Raw genomic sequence first — 21,001 nt, forward strand, 5'->3', positions numbered from 1 at the left:
AGCAAGTTCTCGAAGGGGGGGTTTGCATGAGGTAAGTGCGGATTTCCTTCGGATGCCGGCAGCCGCGAATTCAGGGCCAAAATGCTAGAGGAGCTACTAAGTGAAAACTGCCACAACTTTTCCTGAAACTGCATCTACACAATATTAAAGCCAAAGCCCTAAGCTCTGGAATTCCCTCCCTAAACCTCTCTTCCCTCCTTTAAGGTGCTCCTTAAAACCTACCCCTTTGACCAAACGTTTGCTCATCTGCCCTAATATCTCCTGCTGTGGCTCTGCTTTAAATGTTGTTTGATAAAGCTCCTGTGAAGCGCCTTGAGATGTTTTACTATGTTAAAGGCGCTGTATAAAATACAAGTGGTTGTTGTTGTTTGGATTAATTTCCATGACATCCTATTGGGTTCTGAGCTTGGGGGGGTGAAACAAGGGGGTGAGTCTGTAGTGTGTGGCTGGGCGACGCTCGCCTGCTCGCTAGGGGGCGGCCGCGGTTCAGCCGGCCTTTATTTGGAGAGGGAAGGAAGGCAGGGCCTTCGCTTCCGGCTCCGTGTGGCGGCTGGGTTAGTCGGCGCTTGGGTGGAGGCAAACCGCGAAGATGCCGCTGGGTTTGAAGCCGTCGTGCAGCGTGTGCAAGGCCAACTCGTCGGCCATGTGGAGGAAGAGCAGCCAGGGCGAGATCGTCTGTAACAACTGCGCCGGCAGAAGTCCCGGGCCCGGCTCGCTGTCCGGCTCCACCTCGGGGCCCGGGGCGGCGCCCGCCGCGCACCAGAGCAATGGCAGCGGGAAGCAGGTGAAGTGGCGGCCGGGGAGAGTGAGCTCGGCTGTAACCCCCGGACTGACTGCAGACCCTGCCGGGGCCCGCGGGGAGCGGTCAGGTTGTCTCTGGAAACCGGGAGACAGCAGCAATCGGCAGGCGGGCCAGGGGCCTTTAACAGCCTGAAATCATTTTGTATATTTGCCGATAAGTTGTCTTCTGTTCAAGATCAACATAACACGAGTAAAACTGCAGAATTAATTTTGTATTTATCCATAAAGGAAGTCTGACTATATTCAAAAGTGTGCCCACTAGTTGTCTTCATCATCATGTGTATATAGGGGAACCACAATACAATTTAAATGCCTTTAAAAATGGGGGGGAAAAAAGACAGTTATTTGAGCACAATATACTTTTATGAAAGATTTCAGTAAGTGCCAATGGGCTGGGATACTGAAGGCACCAGGAGGGAACCCTGCGGCTGTTTCTGCTGCAGCAGACTGAGGAGATTTAATACAGGTTTTTAGATGAAGTGTATAAGGAAAGATTATTTCCTGTACTTAGGGACTCGATCAATTTAGAATTGTCACTAAGAGTGAGCAGAGAGGTCCAGGAGAAATGTCTTCACTGGTTTGATTGTTGGAGCTTGGAGTGGAGCCAGAGACCATTATACCTTGTAACAACAACAACTTATATATTTATATAGCGCCTTTAATGTAATAAAACATCCCAAGGTGCTTCATAGGAATGTTATAAAAAAAAAATGTTGACACCGCGCCATATAAGATGTTATGGCAGATGACCAAAAGCTTGGTTGAAGAAGTAGGTTTTAAGGAGAATCTTAAAGGAGGAAAGAGAAGTAGAGAGGCAGAGATTTAGGGAGGGAATTCCAGAGTTTAGGATCTAGGCAGCTGAAGGCAAGACCGCCAGTGGTGGAGCATTTAAAATTGGGGATGTTCAAAAGTTCAGAATAGGTGGAGCGCAGAGATCTAGGGGGATTATAGGGCTGGAGGAGATTACAGAGATAGGCCATGGCGGGATTTGAAAACAAGGATGAGAATTTTAAAATCGAGGCGTTGCTTAACTGGGAGCCAATGTAGGTCAGCAAGCACAGGAGAGATGGGTGAGCAGCACATGGTGCGAGTTAGCACACGGGCAGCAGATTTTGGATGACCTCAAGTTTATGGAGAGTAGAACTAGGGAGGCTGACCAGAAGTGCATTGGAATAGTCAAGTCTAGCTGTGACAAAGGCATGGTTGAGGGTTTCAGCAGCCGATAAGTTGAGTTAAGGGCGGAGACGGGCGATGTTACGAAGGTGGAAATGGGCAGTCTTAGTGATAGAACGGATATGAGGTAGGAAGCTCAATTCGTGATCAAATATAACACCAAGGTTGCAAACGGACGTGGTCAGCCTTAGACAGTTGCCGGGGAGAGAGATCGAATCAGTGGAAAGGGAATGGAGTTTGTGGCGTGAACCGAAGACAGTAGCTTCGGTCCTCCTGATATTTAATTGGAGGTAATTTCTACTCATCCAGTGCTGGATGTCAGACAAGCAGTCTGATAGTATAGACACAGTGGAGGGTTAGGGAGAGGGCATCATTCACGTACATGTGAAAACTCATGTTGTGTTGCCGGATGATGTCACCGAAGGGCAAAATAGGAATGAAACCAGGTGCGTGCAGTCCCATCCAGCTGGACAACAGTGGAGAGGCGGGAGCAGAATTTTATGGTCAACCGTGTAAAAGGCGGTAGACAGGTCCAGAAGGACGAGAATTATCTTTGTCACAGTCAATTAGGATGTCATTTGTGACCTTGGTAAAAGCAGTTGCAGTACAGTGGCGGGGCGGAAGCCTGTTTGGAGGGATTCAAACAAGGAGTTCTGGGAAAGATGGGCATGGATTTGGGAGGCGACAACACATTCAAGAACTTTGGAGAGGAAATGGAGGTTGGAGATGGGGCAATAGCTTGCAAGGACAGAGGGGCCGAGGATTGTTTTTTTGAGGAGAGGGGTGATGACGGCAGATATGAAGGAAAGGGGGACAATACCGGAGGAGGGAGCCAGGAAGAAAAGTTGGGTTGTCAGCAATTTAGTAGGAATAGGATCGAGAGAGCAGGAGGTCGGTCTCATTGACGAGATGAGCTTTGAAAGAGCAAGAGGGGAGATAGGAAAGAAATTAGGGAAAATATGTAAATTTAGGGTTACGGCAGGGGGGAAATGGAGAGCAAGTAAGGTCCGGTGGGCTAGGAGACGGAGGAAATTGAAAGCAGAAGCAGTTGAACGGATGTTGTCGATCTTTTTAACAAAGAAGTCCATGAGCTCCTCACATTTATTGTTGGAGGTGAGGGAGGAGGGGGCAGGGGAGCGTGGTTTGAGAAGAGCGTGCTGGAGAGGAGAAGCCTGGTATTTTTGCCGTCCTGGATAATCTTGGAATAGTGGGCGGTTTTAGTGATGGAGAGCAGGGCCCAGTCGTGCTTTATATGATCGAGCCAAATCTGGTGATGGATGATTAGACCAATTGTCTGCCAAAGACATTCAAGTCTGCATCCCTTGGACTTAAGGGAGCTGAGATGAGGGGCATACCAGGAGGAATGACTAGGATGAGAGGGGTAATGATTTTAGTGGGGACAAGGGCATCAGTGATAGTGGTGAGGGTGTGATTTAGTAAGTCAATAGCTGAATTTAAGGGGGAAATGGATAAGCATTTGAAGCCGAGGAAGATACAGGGCTATGGGTTTAGTTCTGGTGTGCACTAGCACAGAGCCAGCACAGACATGGTGGGCTCCTTCTGTGCTATAATGTTCCTGGAGAGAGCTTGCATCAGAAGGAACATGGGGTCCAAACTGAAATATTAACTTGTTTTCATGAAAAATTGGGGACACAATTGAGCAATACAATCCTGAAATGCTGCTAAATTTCTGGTAATCTCAGCAGTAAGTGTGAATTGGCTATTCAGTCATAGAGGGCACTATAGTTGAGAATCAGCCTGCCCTTATCAAACATCCATACACACTTTCCAGTAGAAATCACTGGATAATAACAAGGCACAGGAATCCTGGCTGAGATCCTCCACCCCCCCCCACTCCTGCGAGCCTTAAGGCCAGTTCTAGCATTCCACTTTCTGTTCAAGTTGACTCCGCATAGACCAGGAATCAAATTTGGGAGCTTCTTCATGGTATGGCTGTGAATTTACCCAATAGCCCTTTGAGGGACCTGTATCCTGTGGTGATTTGCCTTGCCCCCTATTTTGTTTCTTTTGAGAGCCATCTTATTAGTGTTTCTGTGTAATCGTTTTTGCTGAGGTCACTCTCAAATTGCTTTCAGCAGGGAGCTTGAGCTCTGTTGGTGTTTCTGTAAGCTTTTTTTTATTCATTTCTGGGATGTGGGTGTCGCTGGCAAGGCCAGCATTTATTGCCCATCCCTAATTGCCCTTGAGAAGGTGGTGATGAGCCGCCTTCTTGACCTGCTGCAGTCCGTGTGGTGATGGTACTCCCACAGTGCTGTTAGGGAGGGAGTTCCAGGATTTTGACCCAGCGACGATGAAGGATCGGCGATATACTTCTAAGTCAGGATGGTGTGTGACTTGGAGATGGTGGTGTTCCCATGCACCTGCTGCCCTTGTCCCTCTAGGTGGAAGAGGTCGCGAGTTTGGGAGGTGCTGCCGAAGAAGCCTTGGCGAGTTGCTGCAGTGCATCTTGTAGATAGTACACACTGCAGCCACGGTACGCCGGTGGTGGAGGGAGTGAATGTTTAAGGTGGTGGATGGGGTGTTAATCAAGCGGGCTGCTTTGTCCTGAATGGTGTCGAGCTTCTTGAGTGCTGTTGGAGCTGCACTCATCCAGGCAAGTGGAAAGTATTCCATCACACTCCTTACTTGTGCTTTGTAGATGGTGGAAAGGCTTTGGGGAGTCAGGAGGTGAGACATTCGCCACAGAATACCTAGCCTCTGACCTGCTCTTGTTTCCACAGTATTTATGTGGCTGGTCCAGTTAAGTTTCTGGTCAATGGTGACCTCCCCCAGGATGTTGATGGTGGGGGATTCGGCGATGGTAATGCCGTTGAATGTCAAGGGGAGGTGGTTAGACTCTCGCTTGTTGGAGGTAGTCATTGCCTGGCACTTCTGTGGCGCGAATGTTACCTGTCACTTAGCCCAGAGTTTAGAGTTTCCTGAGCTCAGTTATTAATACCACAGATGAGACTAGTGATAAACTTCCTCTGGATAACAGTAGGTGAATGCAAGCTTGGAGATGCCCCTTTTGCTAAATGAACCCAGGTATTCGGTTTAATTGGCGGGTTTTACTAACTGTGCTGGGCTGGCTTTATTATTCTGTTGAAGTATGTCACTTAGTAATGCATACCCAAAATATATTCATATTGAAGTAACAACAGAAAATGCTGGAAAAACTCAGCAGGCCAGGCAACATCCGTGGAAATAAATTAGAGTCAACGTTTCGGGTCAAAACCCTTTGTCAAGACTAGAGGCACAGGGAATGAAATAGATTAATGGGCCGGGCTGGGAGAGAACTCTTCTCTTGTTCTCTCCCAGCCCGGCCTTTTAATCTATTTTTCCAGCATTTTCTGTTGTTATTTCGGATTTCCAGCATCTGCAGCATTTTGCTATCGTTCATATTGAAGTAACTGGGTGAAGTCTTGGCAATACTGTTTGAGTGCTTGATTTAACTTGTTTAATTTCATATTTTTGTGTTTTGACAGGCAAAGCAAGAAATTCACAGGCGGTCTGCAAGGTTACGGAACACAAAATACAGGTCTATGCCTCCCACTGAAAAAAAAGTTTCTACTAAAGGAAAGGGCCGTAGGCATATATTCAAATTAAAAAACGTAAGGTGGTTTGAGGATACAACTATTGAATATTTAAAGCCATGGGGGGGGGGAAAGAGGAAGAAAAAAATAGTTGTCAGTAGTGCAGTTATCCTTGCCCTACATTATACAATCTGGTCATGGTATTGTGCATTATATCATTTTTCAATCTTTCTAAGGACCTTTCTCGTGTAGCAGTCTGTCATTAATTGTTGACGCCTTGTTCTTTAAAGTAAATCTTCATCCTGAATTGCTGATGGGCATCTCTTTTGCATTCTGGTAAGTAATGGATCCCTTATTAAAATTAGAACTTAAAAGGACCAGGATGTATATAAAGGACTATCTTATCTATATATCTGTTCCTGTGATTATTAAAATCTCTCAACGAAAATCTTCAGAAGTGAATGCGTTGCAGTGAGAACTTGCTATGTCGGCCCATGTGCCATGACAGCAACAGATTTTTGATTGGGCTGTTCCAGGAACTGAACTTGCCAGAAACCTCTCAAGGGTCCCTTAAATATTCTGGCATTCTGTTATTGTTAGGAGTATGTTTCACCCTCTGTTTCTCATGGACTGTTTGACATGATACAGTGGGTTAAATCTAAGCCATGCTGCTCTGTTCAATCCATGACATATCTGGTGGAACAGTTCATATTAAAAGAGCAAGGCAATATAATTTCAGCAGTGTGAAGTTTAATATGCTGGTTTTGAATTGAAACATTATAACACTGGCTTTTAATAAGGGACCTATTGGCTGTCAGAATTGTAAAAGAAAAATGTTGGAAATTAGATTTTGTGTAGTATTGTATATACTTGTACATAAGACTAGAAATTTAGGTCATTATTTGATGGTTGGAAGTACGGTCATCTTGCATGTCATTGTGATGGATGTTCCTGTAGCTCAGTGTTGGATGCACACACATTTGCTCATGGGATAATTTCTCTCTCCTGTTTTGGACTCTTCAATGCCATTTCCCACTCTTCAGCTGCCAGTGTTTTATTACCCTGTCGCCAACTCCCATTTTCCCATTCCCCATCTGTGCGCAGCATTGAACAGTCAATGTGAATTAAAATCAAATTTCCTGCTCTGAGGGGGCTCACCATGATTGATCAAGTGTCTTGTACACAGGCATGGATTTAATTTAAGTCTTTTTGGCTGCAACCTTGTATGCAAGTATATATGGTATCTGCCTTGAATTTAGAATAGTATTTCACATGTTAGTTTGGAATAGTCTGAATTTTCAAATAACACAGACTGCTGTCGTATTTTGCAGCCAATTAAAGCACCAGAATCCGTGTCTACAATAATCACATCTGAATCCATTTTCTACGGGGTAAGTATTTCTCAGCAATATGTCATTTCATTTTATATCACTAAGAAAACGTGCACTGTAGTAAATACTTCAGTCTTGCTTGAAGAGATTATTTGCATGAATGGGCTAGACCTTCACATGGAAAGTTACATATAATTGCTAGAGTATGGTTTTCAACGATTTACTACCTCAGTAATCTTGCAATACTTTTGATTTTTGACTGGTGTCTGGGTTCTTTTCACAAATGAACATTCTAGAAACTGCATCCCTCCCCTTTTCCTTGAGAATTCTTTTTCTCATTAATTTATCCTACACATATCTTATAAGGGCATGTCCTTCTGGGAATTTTAGGGTGGGATTCACCCCTCCCTCTGCCCAAATTTCTGCTCCCAATTCCTAATGCACTGATGCATGGCGGATGTGGTTCCACAGATGCTAGCCAGCCAGTCTTCACGTGTGAACTGACATCTGGGAGTGCAGTGCGTTCGATCAAGAAGAGGCATAAAAAGCAAACTAGATCTTGTCCTCGTGATAATCGCATGAGCACATTTTCAAGCAGGAGTCATTGAATAGTGATCAAGACAGAAACCCGGGCTTATTTCCCCCCCCCCCAGGGGCACTAAGCCCAATTGTAGTGCCACAACACAAACCAGCGATCACACCCAGGACCTATTGGGAATATGTGGCTCCCCTGTTCATTTACCCACTGAGCTATTATTGGCTTAGCTGGGGAGTTTCAGAAGCATTAGAGTTTTCAAGTTTATTTTACTTAAAGGTACATGTTCTTTCAATGTGCTTTAGGGTATATATTACCAAGTTGGAGATATAGTCTCCGTAGTGGATGAAGATGATGAAAAGATTTACTATGCCCAGATCCGAGGATTTGTGCAGGATCAATACTGTGAAAAGAGTGCAGTGATTACATGGCTTATCCCAACTCGGGCAAGCTCCAAAGACCACTTTGATGCAGCAACTTATATACTTGGTACGTATTAAGCTGTTTTTGCCTATAGTGCAAAGCTTGCCCATTAGTACAAATAACTAAAATATTGTACCAGAGCAATATTCTTCAATAAGAACGTTTCCAAGGACAGCATCAATAACCTTGATTCACAAGAGACAGAATGTGTACTAGAGGAGAAGGTATCTCCCTAGCTAGTTTCCAACTTTCAGTACAGGATTGTATTTGGGGTGTACTTGTTAAGTGTCGGCATTTCAGCTTGTGGTTACTGGGATACCCAATTTGTTTTTTAAAACTGCAGATCCCAAAATGTTCACTTCATTACTAGGATTAAATCACCAGTGATTATCCTGTTACAGTTTCCTATAGTCTCTCTGATTTCCCTAAGTAGTTCGCTGTTTACTTGCTTGAGATATTCATACTAGTATTAGTACATTTTCCCCTTGTACTGTTTTAAATCACTTCATTCTTCCAGTTTGTTTTCTCCTTAATTACTTTTGTCCCCTCCTGGACAATTGCTCTCCTGAAGCCATCAGCTTCTTGCTGAGGTATATTTCTAAAGCCAGGACTAACAGTCCAATAAATTGTAAAGTGACCATTCTATTTGAACTATGTTGGCGAGTGTTAGCAAGGTATTCATCTGCGAGGGCATCACTGCCAAGCCTGATCCTGTCTTCACCTCAGTTTCACCGAGCACATCTAATCAGGAGTGCAACATTGGTCAATTTTCTCCAGAACCCTGAGGCCAATTGTTGTGCCCCCATCATCACCCTGGCTACAGTCAGCTAACTTGGCACAAACCAGGCATTAAACCTGGTACCTCTGATGGTTGTGATATAGCTACTGGCCGAATGAACCCATCTGCAAACTCTTAATTAGCTTAATAGATCTATCTTTGTGAAAAATTCTATACCCTCTTGCTTTCATCTCTTGTTACTATTCTGTTCACAGATCTTTTCTGTGGTGTTAGTAATAATGTCAGTATTTTCACCAGCTACATATTGGTTCTTTCTAATGCTCTTTGTATTAATAATAATACATTCAAGGCTATCTATATGTGATTCTTGATCCTAAACAACATTTGAATAATCATTAATAGAAACAATCGTTTCGATATATGTACTAAAATATAATTTAAAACGCCATGGGGGTAAGGGTTATCGTTAATTCCTACTGCTGAATTTCAATCGACAAGATGAAAGCATCAGTCATTCAATGCTGTTTGTTTATGGAAACTATTTAAATTTGCCTAATCATATTAGCATGAGCACACATTTTTCTTTTTAATGAAATGCATCCAGGATGGAAGTTACTCATATTTGGATTTCTTTTGTGCTGTAATTTTGCTTCAATTTAGCATACTGTGAATTAAGGAGCATAAAACGAATATAGTTGAAATGTGGATTTTTTTTCAACAATGTAGAGCTATTGGAGGAAGGTACTTTTCCACAGGCGGAGCGTATTAGAGGATAGTTGATCCAGGCTAGCCTGGTAAAGCAGCATTCACAAAGGTCTAGGAATAAATCACTTACCTGGCCTTTCATCCCAGAAAATGACAGGTGTTGTTTTTTTTTCTTTTAAATGAAGGAAATCTTCATACAGAACTTAGCATCAGATAAAGGGTTATTGAATAAATGCAATTGACAATAATTTCCCTGACCATGACCTAGTGGGTGAAGTCACCACATGCTGTGTATTGTCATTCAGTCCAGAAGAGCCCAGATTCAATTGCTGATCAATGCAAAATTAGCTAATCTGAGCGAAACAGCAATTGGGCCTTGTTGCCTGGGCTAGGGTGGGGAAAGGTAGGCCAGATTCCCGCACCTAATCACTATCCAGGGACTCGGCTGAAAACTGAATGTATGGACATTAAGTAAACACAGGAGGCTTGAATGCAATTCTTCTGCAGTGGAATAGCTTAGCAACACTGGAGGGCTGCTAGTGTCTCTGGAACCACATCCCAGCAAGATCTAGGCAGTTTCAGGGGAGAAATTCAAAACTGATGTAGCCTGATGATGCTGAATCCAACATGGATCTGACCTGATCCAAAATGAAATTCTCTTCCATCACAATACTGATCTTGAAGCAAGTAGTCCAAGAATTCCCAAACCCGCAACCTCTGCCACCTATCGGGACAAAGGCAGCAGGCGCATGGGAACACCATCACCTCCAAGTTCCCCTCCAAGTCACACACCAGCCTGACTTGGAAGTATATTGCAGTCCCTTCATCGTTGCTGGGTCAAAATCCTGAAACTCCCTCCCCAACAGCACTGTGGGAGTACCTTCACCACACGGCCTGCAGCAGCTCACCATCACCTTCTCAAGGGCCATTAGGGATGGGCAATAAATGCTGGCTTTGCCAGCGACACCCACATCCCATGAATGAATTAAAAGAAATGAAAAATATAAAAGGACAGTTTGCTGGCATAGCACTGTCATAGAAAAAAAATTGCTTCATATCAGCAATGAATTTGCCATTTTTCAGCATCTTGGCACTCCAAATCTGATCTACGGCATACTGTAATGGCTGTGATAACCCTAATATGTGAGACAACAATATGTGGATGTAACTGCAAATTATAAAGTGGATATGTTTTTTAAAACTTGCTTTTTAAACTGACTGATCCCAGGTTAGGGCTCACAAATGCAGTCTGAGCTTCCTTTGAGTGTTCAATATTGTTTGGAAAATATGTCAATAGGTTTTATAACACAATTTTGCTTTAACTTCAGGACCAGAGGAAGACCTACCAAGAAAGATGGAGCATTTTGAGTTTATCTGTCATGCACCTTCTGAATACTTCAAATCACGATCTACTCCATTTCCAGTAATTCCAACCAGACCTGAGAAGGGGTATATCTGGACCCGTGTTGGACCAACCCCCTCACTAACGGTGAAAGAATCAATCGCAAACACTTTATAACCAGGGCACCAAATCTTTATTAAAATTAGTTTATATTTATGTAGTATACCTAAATCTTAGCCTAATTAAAAGGCGAGCTGTTGTAAACTACTATTATTTTAACATGTTTTTAGTATTTACAACATTTTAACATCATGGGGTTCAAAACTATATTGGTCTGAGGATCATGACCTCCAAAAGTTTGACAGGTTTGTGAAAATTAGTATGGCAAAACCTATTTTTGGCACAAGGCTGCTGGAATATCTGCAGAACATATTAATGGCTTTTCGCAATATAAATTAAGTATTGCATCTGTATATTACTAAGCATATTCTGTGCACCTGTATGTTGTGCCACTTTTCGATCCAAATAAGTGAGCGGACCAAATACATGTCTCAATCCTGCAATAAACAAATTTGCAGATGGTATGAATCTAGTTTTGTATGTAAAAATAAAATAAAATGTGAGTATTGCAAATTAAAGGTTTGTATTTTTATTTTAACTGTATTTAGAAATTACTATAAACCAACTGTCTTCTTGGAGAAAATCCATATTGTGCTGTTTAGTTGATTGGACTTGACATGTCCGGCCCAAATAGGATACTATAGCTTTTCAATCGTGAGGTTTTCTTAAGTAAAATTATCCCTTTTATTAAAGCAGTAAAGCTTAACATCTTTTCTTTGTAGTTGCTGTGATGGGGCAGAGGAATTATAGGCCAAATGTCCTCTACTTATCTTTGAACATTTAATTTATTTGTACACGAGCTGGAGTGCCCGGTGGTGCCGAGGGTTTTTTGAGAGCATATAAATGAGTTGTCTCTGTGGGAGAGGGGGGGGGGAAGGGGAGAGAGGGGGGGAGGGGAGAGAGAGGAAAGGAAGGGGGGGGGGAGAGAGAGAGAGAGAAGGGAAGAGGGGGGAGAGAGAGAGAGAGAGAGAGGGGGGAGAGGAGAGAAGGGGAAGGGGGGGAAGAGGAGAGAGAAGGGGAAGAGGAGAGAGAGAGAGAGAGAGAAGGGGAAGAGGAGAGAGAGAGAGAGAGAGAGAGAGGGGGGAAGAGGAGAGAGAGAGGGGGGAAGAGGAGAGAGAGGGGGGGGAAGAGGAGAGAGGGGGGGGGAAGAGGAGAGAGGGGGGGGAAGAGGAGAGAGGGGGGGAAGAGGAGAGAGGGGGGGAAGAGGAGAGAGGGGGGGAAGAGGAGAGAGGGGGGGAAGAGGAGAGAGGGGGGGGAAGAGGAGAGAGGGGGGAGAGGAGAGAAGGGGAAGGGGGAAGAGGAGAGAGAGAAGGAGAAGAGGAGAGAGAGAAGGGGAAGAGGAGAGAGAGAGAAGGGGAAGAGGAGAGAGAGAGAGAGAGAGAGGGGGGAAGAGGAGAGAGAGGGGGGAAGAGGAGAGAGGGGGGGAAGAGGAGAGAGGGGGGAAGAGGAGAGAGGGGGGGAAGAGGAGAGAGGGGGGAAGAGGAGAGAGGGGGGAAGAGGAGAGAGGGGGGGAAGAGGAGAGAGGGGGGGAAGAGGAGAGGGGGGGGAAGAGGAGAGAGGGGGGAAGAGGAGAGAGGGGGGGAAGAGGAGAGAGGGGGGGAAGAGGAGAGAGGGGGGGAAGAGGAGAGAGGGGGGAAGAGGAGAGAGGGGGGGAAGAGGAGAGAGGGGGGAAGAGGAGAGAGGGGGGGAAGAGGAGAGAGGGGGGGAAGAGGAGAGAGGGGGGGAAGAGGAGAGAGGGGGGGGAAGAGGAGAGAGGGGGGAAGGAAAGAGGAGAGAGGGGGGAAGGAAAGAGGAGAGAGGGGGGGAAGGAAAGAGGAGAGAGGGGGGAAGGAAAGAGGAGAGAGGGGGGAAGGAAAGAGGAGAGAGGGGGGGAAGGAAAGGGGAGAGAGGGGGGAAGGAAAGGAGAGAGAGGGGGGGAAGGAAAGGAGAGAGAGGGGGGAAGGAAAGGAGAGAGAGGGGGGGAAGGAAAGGAGAGAGGGGGGAAGGAAAGGAGAGAGAGGGGGGGAAGGAAAGGAGAGAGGGGGGGAAGGAAAGGAGAGAGAGGGGGGGAAGGAAAGGAGAGAGAGGGGGGGAAGGAAAGGAGAGAGAGGGGGGGAAGGAAAGGAGAGAGAGGGGGGGAAGGAAAGGAGAGAGAGGGGGGGAAGGAAAGGAGAGAGAGGGGGGGGAAGGAAAGGAGAGAGAGGGGGGGAAGGAAAGGAGAGAGAGGGGGGGAAGGAAAGGAGAGAGAGGGGGGAAGGAAAGAGAGAGAGGGGGGGAAGGAAAGGAGAGAGAGGGGGGGAAGGAAAGGAGAGAGAGGGGGGGAAGGAAAGGAGAGAGAGGGGGGGGGAAGGAAAGGAGAGAGAGGGGGGGAAGGAAAGGAGAGAGAGGGGGGAAGGAAGGAGAGAGAGGGGGGAAGGAAGGAGAGAGAGGGGGAAGGAAAGGAGAGAGAGGGGGGGAGGAAGGAGATGAGGGGGGGAAGGAAAGGAGAGAGGGGGGGAGGGAAAGGAGAGAGGGGGGAAGGGAAAGGAGAGAGAGGGGGGGGAAGGAAAGGAGAGAGAGGGGGGGGAAGGAAAGGAGAGAGAGGGGGGGGAAGGAAAGGAGAGAGGAGGGGGGGAAGGAAAGGAGAGAGAGGGGGGGAAGGAAAGGAGAGAGAGGGGGGGAAGGAAAGGAGAGAGAGGGGGGAAGGAAAGGAGAGAGAGGGGGGGAAGGAAAGGAGAGAGAGGGGGGAAGGAAAGGAGAGAGAGGGGGGGAAGGAAAGGAGAGATGAGGGGGGGGGAAGGAAAGGAGAGAGAGGGGGGGAAGGAAAGGAGAGAGAGGGGGGGAAGGAAAGGAGAGAGAGGGGGGGAAGGAAAGGAGAGAGAGGGGGGGAAGGAAAGGAGAGAGAGGGGGGAAGGAAAGGAGAGAGAGGGGGGGAAGGAAAGGAGAGAGAGGGGGGGAAGGAAAGGAGAGAGAGGGGGGGAAGGAAAGGATGAGAGAGGGGGGGAAGGAAAGGAGAGTGAGGGGGGGGAAGGAAAGGAGAGAGAGGGGGGGAAGGAAAGGAGAGAGTGGGGGGGAAGGAATGGAGAGAGAGGGGATGGTTGGAGAGAGGGGGGGAAGGAAAGGAGAGAGAGGGGGGGAAGGAAAGGAGAGAGAGGGGGGGAAGAAAGGAGAGAGAGGGGGGGAAGGAAGGAGAGAGGGGGGGAAGGAAAGGAGAGAGAGGGGGGGGAAGGAAAGGAGAGAGAGGGGGGGAAGGAAAGGAGAGAGGGGGGGAAGAGGAGAGAGAGAGGGGGGAAGAGGAAGAGGAGAGAGGGGGGAAGAGGAAGAGAGAGAGGGGGGGAAGAGGAGAGAGAGAGGGGGGGAAGAAGGAGAGAGAGAGGGGGGGAAGAGGAGAGAGGGGGGGAAGAGGGGAGAGGGGGAGAGAGGAGGGAGAGGGGAGAAGAGGAGGGAGAGGGGGAGAAGAGGAGGGAGAGGGGGAGAAGAGGAGGAGAGAGGGGGGAAGAGGGAGAGAGGAGAGACGGGGAAGGGGAGAGAGGGGGGAAGGAGAGAGGGGGGAAGGGGAAGGAGAGGGGGGAAGGGAGAAGAGGGGGGGAAGGGGAGAGAGGGGGGAAGGGAGAGAGGGGGGAAGGGGAGAGAGGGGGGAAGGGGAGAGAGGGGGGAAGAAGGGGAGAGGGGGGGAGAGAGGAGGGAGAGGGGGGAAGAAGAGGAGGGAGAGGGGGAAGAGAAGAGGAGGGAGAGGGGGAGAAGAGGAGGGAGAGAAGGGGGAGAGGGGGAAGAAGAGGAGGGAGAGGGGGGAGAAGAGGAGGGAGAGGGGGAGAAGAGGAGGGAGAGGGGTGAGAAGAGGAGGGAGAGGGGGAGAAGAGGAGGGAGAGGGGGAGGAGAGGAGGAGAGGGGGAGGAGAGGAGGGAGAGAAGGGGAGAGGGGGGGAGAGGAGGGAGAGAGGGGGGAAGAGGAGAGAGAGAGGGGGGGAAGAGGAGAGAGAGAGGGGGGGGAGGGGAGAGAGGGGGGAAGGGGAGAGAGGGGGGAAGAGGGAGAGAGGGGGGAAGAGGGGAGAGGGGGGGAAGAGGAGGGAGAGAAGGGGAGGGAGGGAGAGAGGGGGGAAGAGGAGGGAGAGAGGGGGGAAGAGGAGAGAGGAGGAGAGGAGGGGGAGAGGAGGGAGAGGAGGGAGAGAGGAGGAGGAGAGGAGGGAGAGAGGAGGGAGAGGAGGGAAGAGGAGGGAGAGAGTGGGGGAAGAGGAGGAGAGGTAGAGGGAGGAGGAGGGGGGGGGAAGAGGAGAGGGGGGAAGAGGGGGAGAGGAGGGAGAGAAGGGGAAGAGGGGAGAGAAGGGGAAGAGGAGGGAGAGAAGGGGAAGAGGGGGGAGGGAGGGGAAGAGGAGGGGAAGAGGAGGAGAGGAGGGGAAGAGGAAGGGAAGAGGAGGGGAAGAGGAGGGGGGAGAAGAGAGGAGGGAGAGGAGGGGGGAGAGGGAGAGGAGGGGAAGAGGAGGAGGGAGAGGAGGGAGAGGAAGAAGGGGGAAGAGGAGAGAGAGAGTGAGGAGAGGGAAGAGGGAGGGAGAAAATGAATGCTCAAGTTCAGCAATATGGAGATGCAGGGTGCGGTACTCAATTTCTTCAACATCATATTACGTTCAGGCTGTTTTCCCGATATCTGGTGCCAAGGACTAATCTCCCCCATATATAAAAGTGGAAACAAATCAGACCCAAATAACTACCGCGGCATCTGTGTCAACAGTTGTCTAGGAAAGTTATTCTGCAAGTATTCTAAATAGTAGATTACTTGATTTTCTTAACAAACATAATATCCTCAGAAAAAACCAAATAGGCTTTCTTCCAAAACACCGCACCGCCGACCATATCTATACCCTTCACACCCCTCATTGAAAACATATACACCAAACAAAAAATGGGAAAATATTCGCCTGTTTCATCGACTTCAAGAAAGCCTTTGACTCTACATGGCACGAAGGGCTCTATTATAAACTTCTTCAGTGTGGAATAGGGGGCAAAGTCTATGACCTTATTAAATCAATGTATCTGAAAAACAAATGCGGGGTCAAAATTGAGACAAACGCACCGATTTCTTCACCCAGAGAAGAGGCGTCTGGCAGGGCTGCAATTTGAGCCCGACCCTTTTCAACATATACATAAATGAATTAGCAGACATGCTGGAGCAAAGCGAGTCACCAGGTCTCCGTCTCCTGGATGGAGAAGTGAAATCCTTGTTCTATGCGGACGACCTGGTTCTGCTGTCTCCCACAGAACAGGGATTACAGCAACAACTAGACCTACTCGACAAATACTGCCAAAATTGGGCTCTAACAGTAAATCTAAAAAAAACCAACATCAGGATTTTTCAAAAAAGGCCCAGATGTCAGGAAAACAAATACCAGTTTACCCTCAGTAATACCACTATAGGACACACTATGAGCTACACCTACCTTGGTCTAACTATTACAGCATCAGGGAGCTTCAACATAGCAGTGAATGCACTAAAAGAAAAAGCCCGAAGAGCCCTATATGCAATAAAAAGAAAATTCTACAACATCCAAATCCCAATCAAAATCTGGCTCAAAATATTTGACAGCATAATCCTGCCCATTGCACTGTACGGTAGTGAAGTATGGGGCCCGCTAAATCACCAAAGCTACACTAAATGGGAAAAACACACAATAGAAGCCCTACATGCAGAATTCTGCCGAAGCATCCTTCGCATCCAAAGAAAAACGCCAACAAATGCGTGCAGAGCCGAACTAGGCAGATACCCACTGATAATAAACATCCAAAAACGAGCACTAAACTTCCTAAATCACCTCAAATCTAGCTCCCCAGACACCCTTCATTTCAAAGCCTTTCAGACCCAAGAGCTAAACCCAGAAAAGTGTCCCCTGAGTCAGCTGCTACTGAAACTAAGTACTCCTACTCAGCCGGACCCTGACCAGTCCCAGACCAACACAGCCGTCCAAACACCAATCCGAGTGAACCAAATCATTAAACAATGCAAAGAAACCTACCTGGAACATTGGAACAAAATAACCGAAAGCCAAAGCAGATTAGAATGTTACCGGGCCCTAAAAAGAGAATATAAACTGGCAGACTACCTCACGACCATCAGAGACACAAAACAGAGACAGACCCTCACCAGGTACAGACTAAGCGACCACCAACTGGAAATTGAAAAAGGCAGATACAAGAAATCCTTTCAGCCTAGAGAGAATAGAATATGCGATCAATGTCTGGCCGGCAAGGTTGAAACAGAAATGCATTTCCTCCTAAAATGCGAAAAATTCAACACATCAAGAAACATATTATTCAACAAGCTAAGCCAAACAACCCCAGATTTCAAGGAATTGGATGACCTGTCAAAATTGAGATTAGTCCTGGGAGAAGGAGACAGACCATACCTTGGGGCCAAATATGTAACAACATGTCACAACCTGAGGACTGTTTAAAATTAAGACTGTTTAAAATTAATATTGAACGTACCAAATGAAGTACAAAGACTGTTTAAAATTAATATTGTTTAAAAGTAATATTGTATGTACCCAACAAATCGATTGACACCTACAGAATGTTTGAAAATGTACCTTTTTGCTATGTAAGCTTTGGCAATATGGTTCTCTGTAAACTTTCATGCCAATAAAGCATTTGAATTGAATTGAATTGAATTGAGAGAGAGAGAAGGGGAAGAGGAGAGAGACCGAGAGAGAGAAGGGGAAGAGGAGAGAGAGAGAAGGGGAAGAGGAGAGAGACCGAGAGAGAGAAGGGGGAAGAGGGGAGAGAGAGAGAGAGAGAGAAGGGGAAGAGGAGAGAGAGAAGGGGAAGAGGAGAGAGACACAAAACAGAGACAGACCCTCACCAGGTACAGACTAAGCGACCACCAACTGGAAATTGAAAAAGGCAGATACAAGAAATCCTGGCAGCCTAGAGAGAATAGAATATGCGATCAATGTCTGGCCGGCAAGGTTGAAACAGAAATGCATTTCCTCCTAAAAGGCGAAAAATTCAACACATCAAGAAACATATTATTCAACAAGCTAAGCCAAACAACCCCAGATTTCAAGGAATTGGATGACCTGTCAAAATTGAGATTAGTCCTGGGAGAAGGAGACAGACCATACCTTGGGGCCAAATATGTAACAACATGTCACAACCTGAGGACTGTTTAAAATTAAGACTGTTTAAAATTAATATTGAACGTACCAAATGAAGTACAAAGACTGTTTAAAATTAATATTGTTTAAAAGTAATATTGTATGTACCCAACAAATCGATTGACACCTACAGAATGTTTGAAAATGTACCTTTTTGCTATGTAAGCTTTGGCAATATGGTTCTCTGTAAACTTTCATGCCAATAAAGCATTTGAATTGAATTGAATTGAATTGAGAGAGAGAGAAGGGGAAGAGGAGAGAGAGAGAGAAGGGGAAGAGGAGAGAGAGAGAAGGGGAAGAGGAGAGAGAGAGAGAGAGAAGGGGAAGAGGAGAGAGACACAAAACAGAGACAGACCCTCACCAGGTACAGACTAAGCGACCACCAACTGGAAATTGAAAAAGGCAGATACAAGAAATCCTGGCAGCCTAGAGAGAATAGAATATGCGATCAATGTCTGGCCGGCGAGGTTGAAACAGAAATGCATTTCCTCCTAAAATGCGAAAAATTCAACACATCAAGAAACATATTATTTAACAAGCTAAGCCAAACAACCCCAGATTTCAAGGAATTGGATGACCTGTCAAAATTGAGATTAGTCCTAGGAGAAGGAGACAGACCATACCTTGGGGCCAAATATGTAACAACATGTCACAACCTGAGGACTGTTTAAAATTAAGACTGTTTAAAATTAATATTGAACGTACCAAATGAAGTACAAAGACTGTTTAAAATTAATATTGTTTAAAAGTAATATTGTATGTACCCAACAAATGTCAAATCGATTGACACCTACAGAATGTTGGAAAACTGTACCTTTTTGCTATGTAAGCTTTGGCAATATGGTTCTCTGTAAACTTTCATGCCAATAAAGCATTTGAATTGGAATTGGAATTGGAGAGAGAGAGAGAAGGGGAAGAGGAGAGAGAGGGGGAAGAGGAGAGAGAGAGAGAGAGAGAAGGGGAAGAGGAGAGAGAGAGAGAGAGAGAAGGGGAAGAGGAGAGAGAGAGAGAGAGAAGGGGAAGAGGAGAGAGAGAGAGAGAGAAGGGGAAGAGGAGAGAGAGAGAGAGAGAGAAGGGGAAGAGGAGAGAGAGAGAGAGAGAAGGGGAAGAGGAGAGAGAGAGAGAAGGGGAAGAGGAGAGAGAGAGAGAGAGAAGGGGAAGAGGAGAGAGAGAGAGAAGGGGAAGAGGAGAGAGAGAGAGAGAGAGAGAAGGGGAAGAGGAGAGAGAGAGAGAGAAGGGGAAGAGGAGAGAGAGAAGGGGAAGAGGAGAGAGAGAGAGAGAGAGAAGGGGAAGAGGAGAGAGAGAGAGAGAAGGGGAAGAGGAGAGAGAGAGAGAAGGGGAAGAGGAGAGAGAGAAGGGGAAGAGGAGAGAGAGAGAGAGAGAAGGGGAAGAGAGAGAGAGAGAAGAGGGGGGAGAGAGAGAGAGAAGGGGAAGAGGAGAGAGAGAGAGAGAAGGGGAAGAGGAGAGAGAGAGAGAGAGAGAAGGGGAAGAGGAGAGAGAGAGAATGGGAAGAGGAGAGAGAGAGAGAGAGAGAAGGGGAAGAGAGAGAGAAGAGGGGAGAGAGAGAGAGAAGGGGAAGAGGAGAGAGAGAGAGAGAAGGGGAAGAGGAGAGAGAGAGAGAGAGAGAGAAGGGGAAGAGGAGAGAAGGGGAAGAGGAGAGACACACAGAGAGAGAGAGAGAGAGAGAGTGCTCCCACTGAGACACAGAGAGAGAGAGAGAGAAAGCAAAACAGCGGCCGGGGGATCGGAGCCAGAACAGCGCAGGAAAACCCGGGAACAGAGAGAGAGAAACCGGGAACAGAGAGAGAGAACTCCAAAACAGGGAGAGAGAGAGAGCAGAGCCCGAGCAGCAACCGGAGCACGGAGCCTGAAGCCGGAGAAAGGCCCGAAGAACCGGGCCGAGCGAGGCACCGGAGAGAAGGAGAGCGAGCAGCAACAGGAGTCGACCCAGACCGGGAGGAACGGCCCGAGCCAGTCAAAGAGGCGAGTGGAGAGGTAGGGGTGCCGGATCGGGTCGGGCCTGGAGAGCGAGCAAGCCCGGGGCCTGAAATCCGAGAAACTCCGGGGTCGGAGAGACTCGGCCGGGCCGGGACTGCACAGCCGAGCCGAGGGGCTGGGACCAGGGCAGAGGCCCGGAGAGCGAGCAAGCCCGGGGCCTGAAAACCGAGAAACTCCGGGATCGGAGAAACTCGGACAAACACCGGGCCGGGCCGGGACTGCACAGCCGAGCCGAGGGGCTGGGACCAGGACAGAAGCCCGGAGAGAGAGCAAGCCCGGGGCCCGAAACCCGAGAAACTCCGGGGTCGGAGAAACTCGGACAAACACCGGGCCGGGACGGGACTGCACAGCCGAGCCGAGGGGCTGGGACCAGGGCAGAAGCCCGGAGAGAGAGCAAGCCCGGGGCCCGAAACCCGAGAAACCCCGGGGTCGGAGAAACTCGGACAAACACCGGGCCGGGACGGGACTGCACAGCCGAGCCGAGGGGATGGGACCAGAGCAGAAACAGCCTGAGACCGACGCGAGGAGAGAGAGGAAAACTCCGGGTCCGGAGGAAAAAAGCTATACCTAGATCTACCTAAATTTAGTTAACCTAGAAAAAGAACAACAAACCCGAAGAAAAAAAAAGAAAAAAAGAAAAAAAAAAAAAAGAAAGAAAAAAAAGGAATAGAAACCAGAGAGAAACGATAAACAACCCGAACCAGGAACCTGTGAGAGAGAGAGAGAGAAACTTTTAAGAGCAGCTATATCAAAGATGAACCCCTGAAAAACTCTCAATTTTGGACCTAAAAGTGGGATAAGGTGGAACACGACACAAAAAAGAGAAAAAAAGTTATCTACCTGAGACAAAACAAACGACTACAATGAGCAGGGAAATGAAATATCCTGAGCAATGCACAAAAAATAAAGCAAAGGAAAAACACAAGGACATAACACTAAAAAGTAACCCAGAGGTCCTCTACGTTGACTATACCACACACAAAGGGATTAAGACGAAGAACAACCTCATATTCTACACCGACTCCATTCCCTCATGGAAGGAGACTTTACAAAAATACTACGCATACGTCTCCAGCGAAGGTATTGGCAGTGGAGGCAGACTGAAAATATGTAAAGATGGAAATCTAGATAAAGATGACCCCCTGCTAACCATAAGCTACTACAACAAAAAAGGAAAGATCATGATACAGGGGAATGTA

The 21,001-nt window shown here is 47.3% G+C and overlaps 1 protein-coding gene across 1 annotated transcript; it reads left to right on the forward strand.

The window, feature by feature from the left end:
* The first annotated feature begins 488 nt into the window (after window positions 1-488).
* On the forward strand, window positions 489-11,220 carry gatad1 (GATA zinc finger domain containing 1). Its single transcript, XM_085987950.1, has 5 exons — window positions 489-784; window positions 5,460-5,585; window positions 6,839-6,898; window positions 7,679-7,862; window positions 10,569-11,220. The coding sequence occupies exons 1-5, from the start codon at window positions 590-592 to the stop codon at window positions 10,757-10,759; spliced, it is 756 nt and encodes a 251-aa protein (XP_085844076.1). The 5' UTR covers window positions 489-589; the 3' UTR covers window positions 10,760-11,220.
* Window positions 11,221-21,001: the final 9,781 nt, after the last annotated feature.

Source organism: Somniosus microcephalus, chromosome 5, assembly GCF_052327205.1.
Source record: "Somniosus microcephalus isolate GS21.2 chromosome 5, FLI_Smic_1.0, whole genome shotgun sequence".
Lineage (NCBI taxonomy): Eukaryota > Metazoa > Chordata > Chondrichthyes > Squaliformes > Somniosidae > Somniosus > Somniosus microcephalus.

Coding starts and splice junctions, on each gene's coding strand:
- gatad1 (XM_085987950.1), top strand. CDS start 590: ATGCCGCTGGGTTTGAAGCCGTCGTGCAGCGTGTGCAAGGCCAACTCG. Junction 5,586..6,838: donor ATATATTCAAATTAAAAAAC/GTAAGGTGGTTT, acceptor CGTATTTTGCAG/CCAATTAAAGCACCAGAATC. Junction 7,863..10,568: donor TGCAGCAACTTATATACTTG/GTACGTATTAAG, acceptor CTTTAACTTCAG/GACCAGAGGAAGACCTACCA.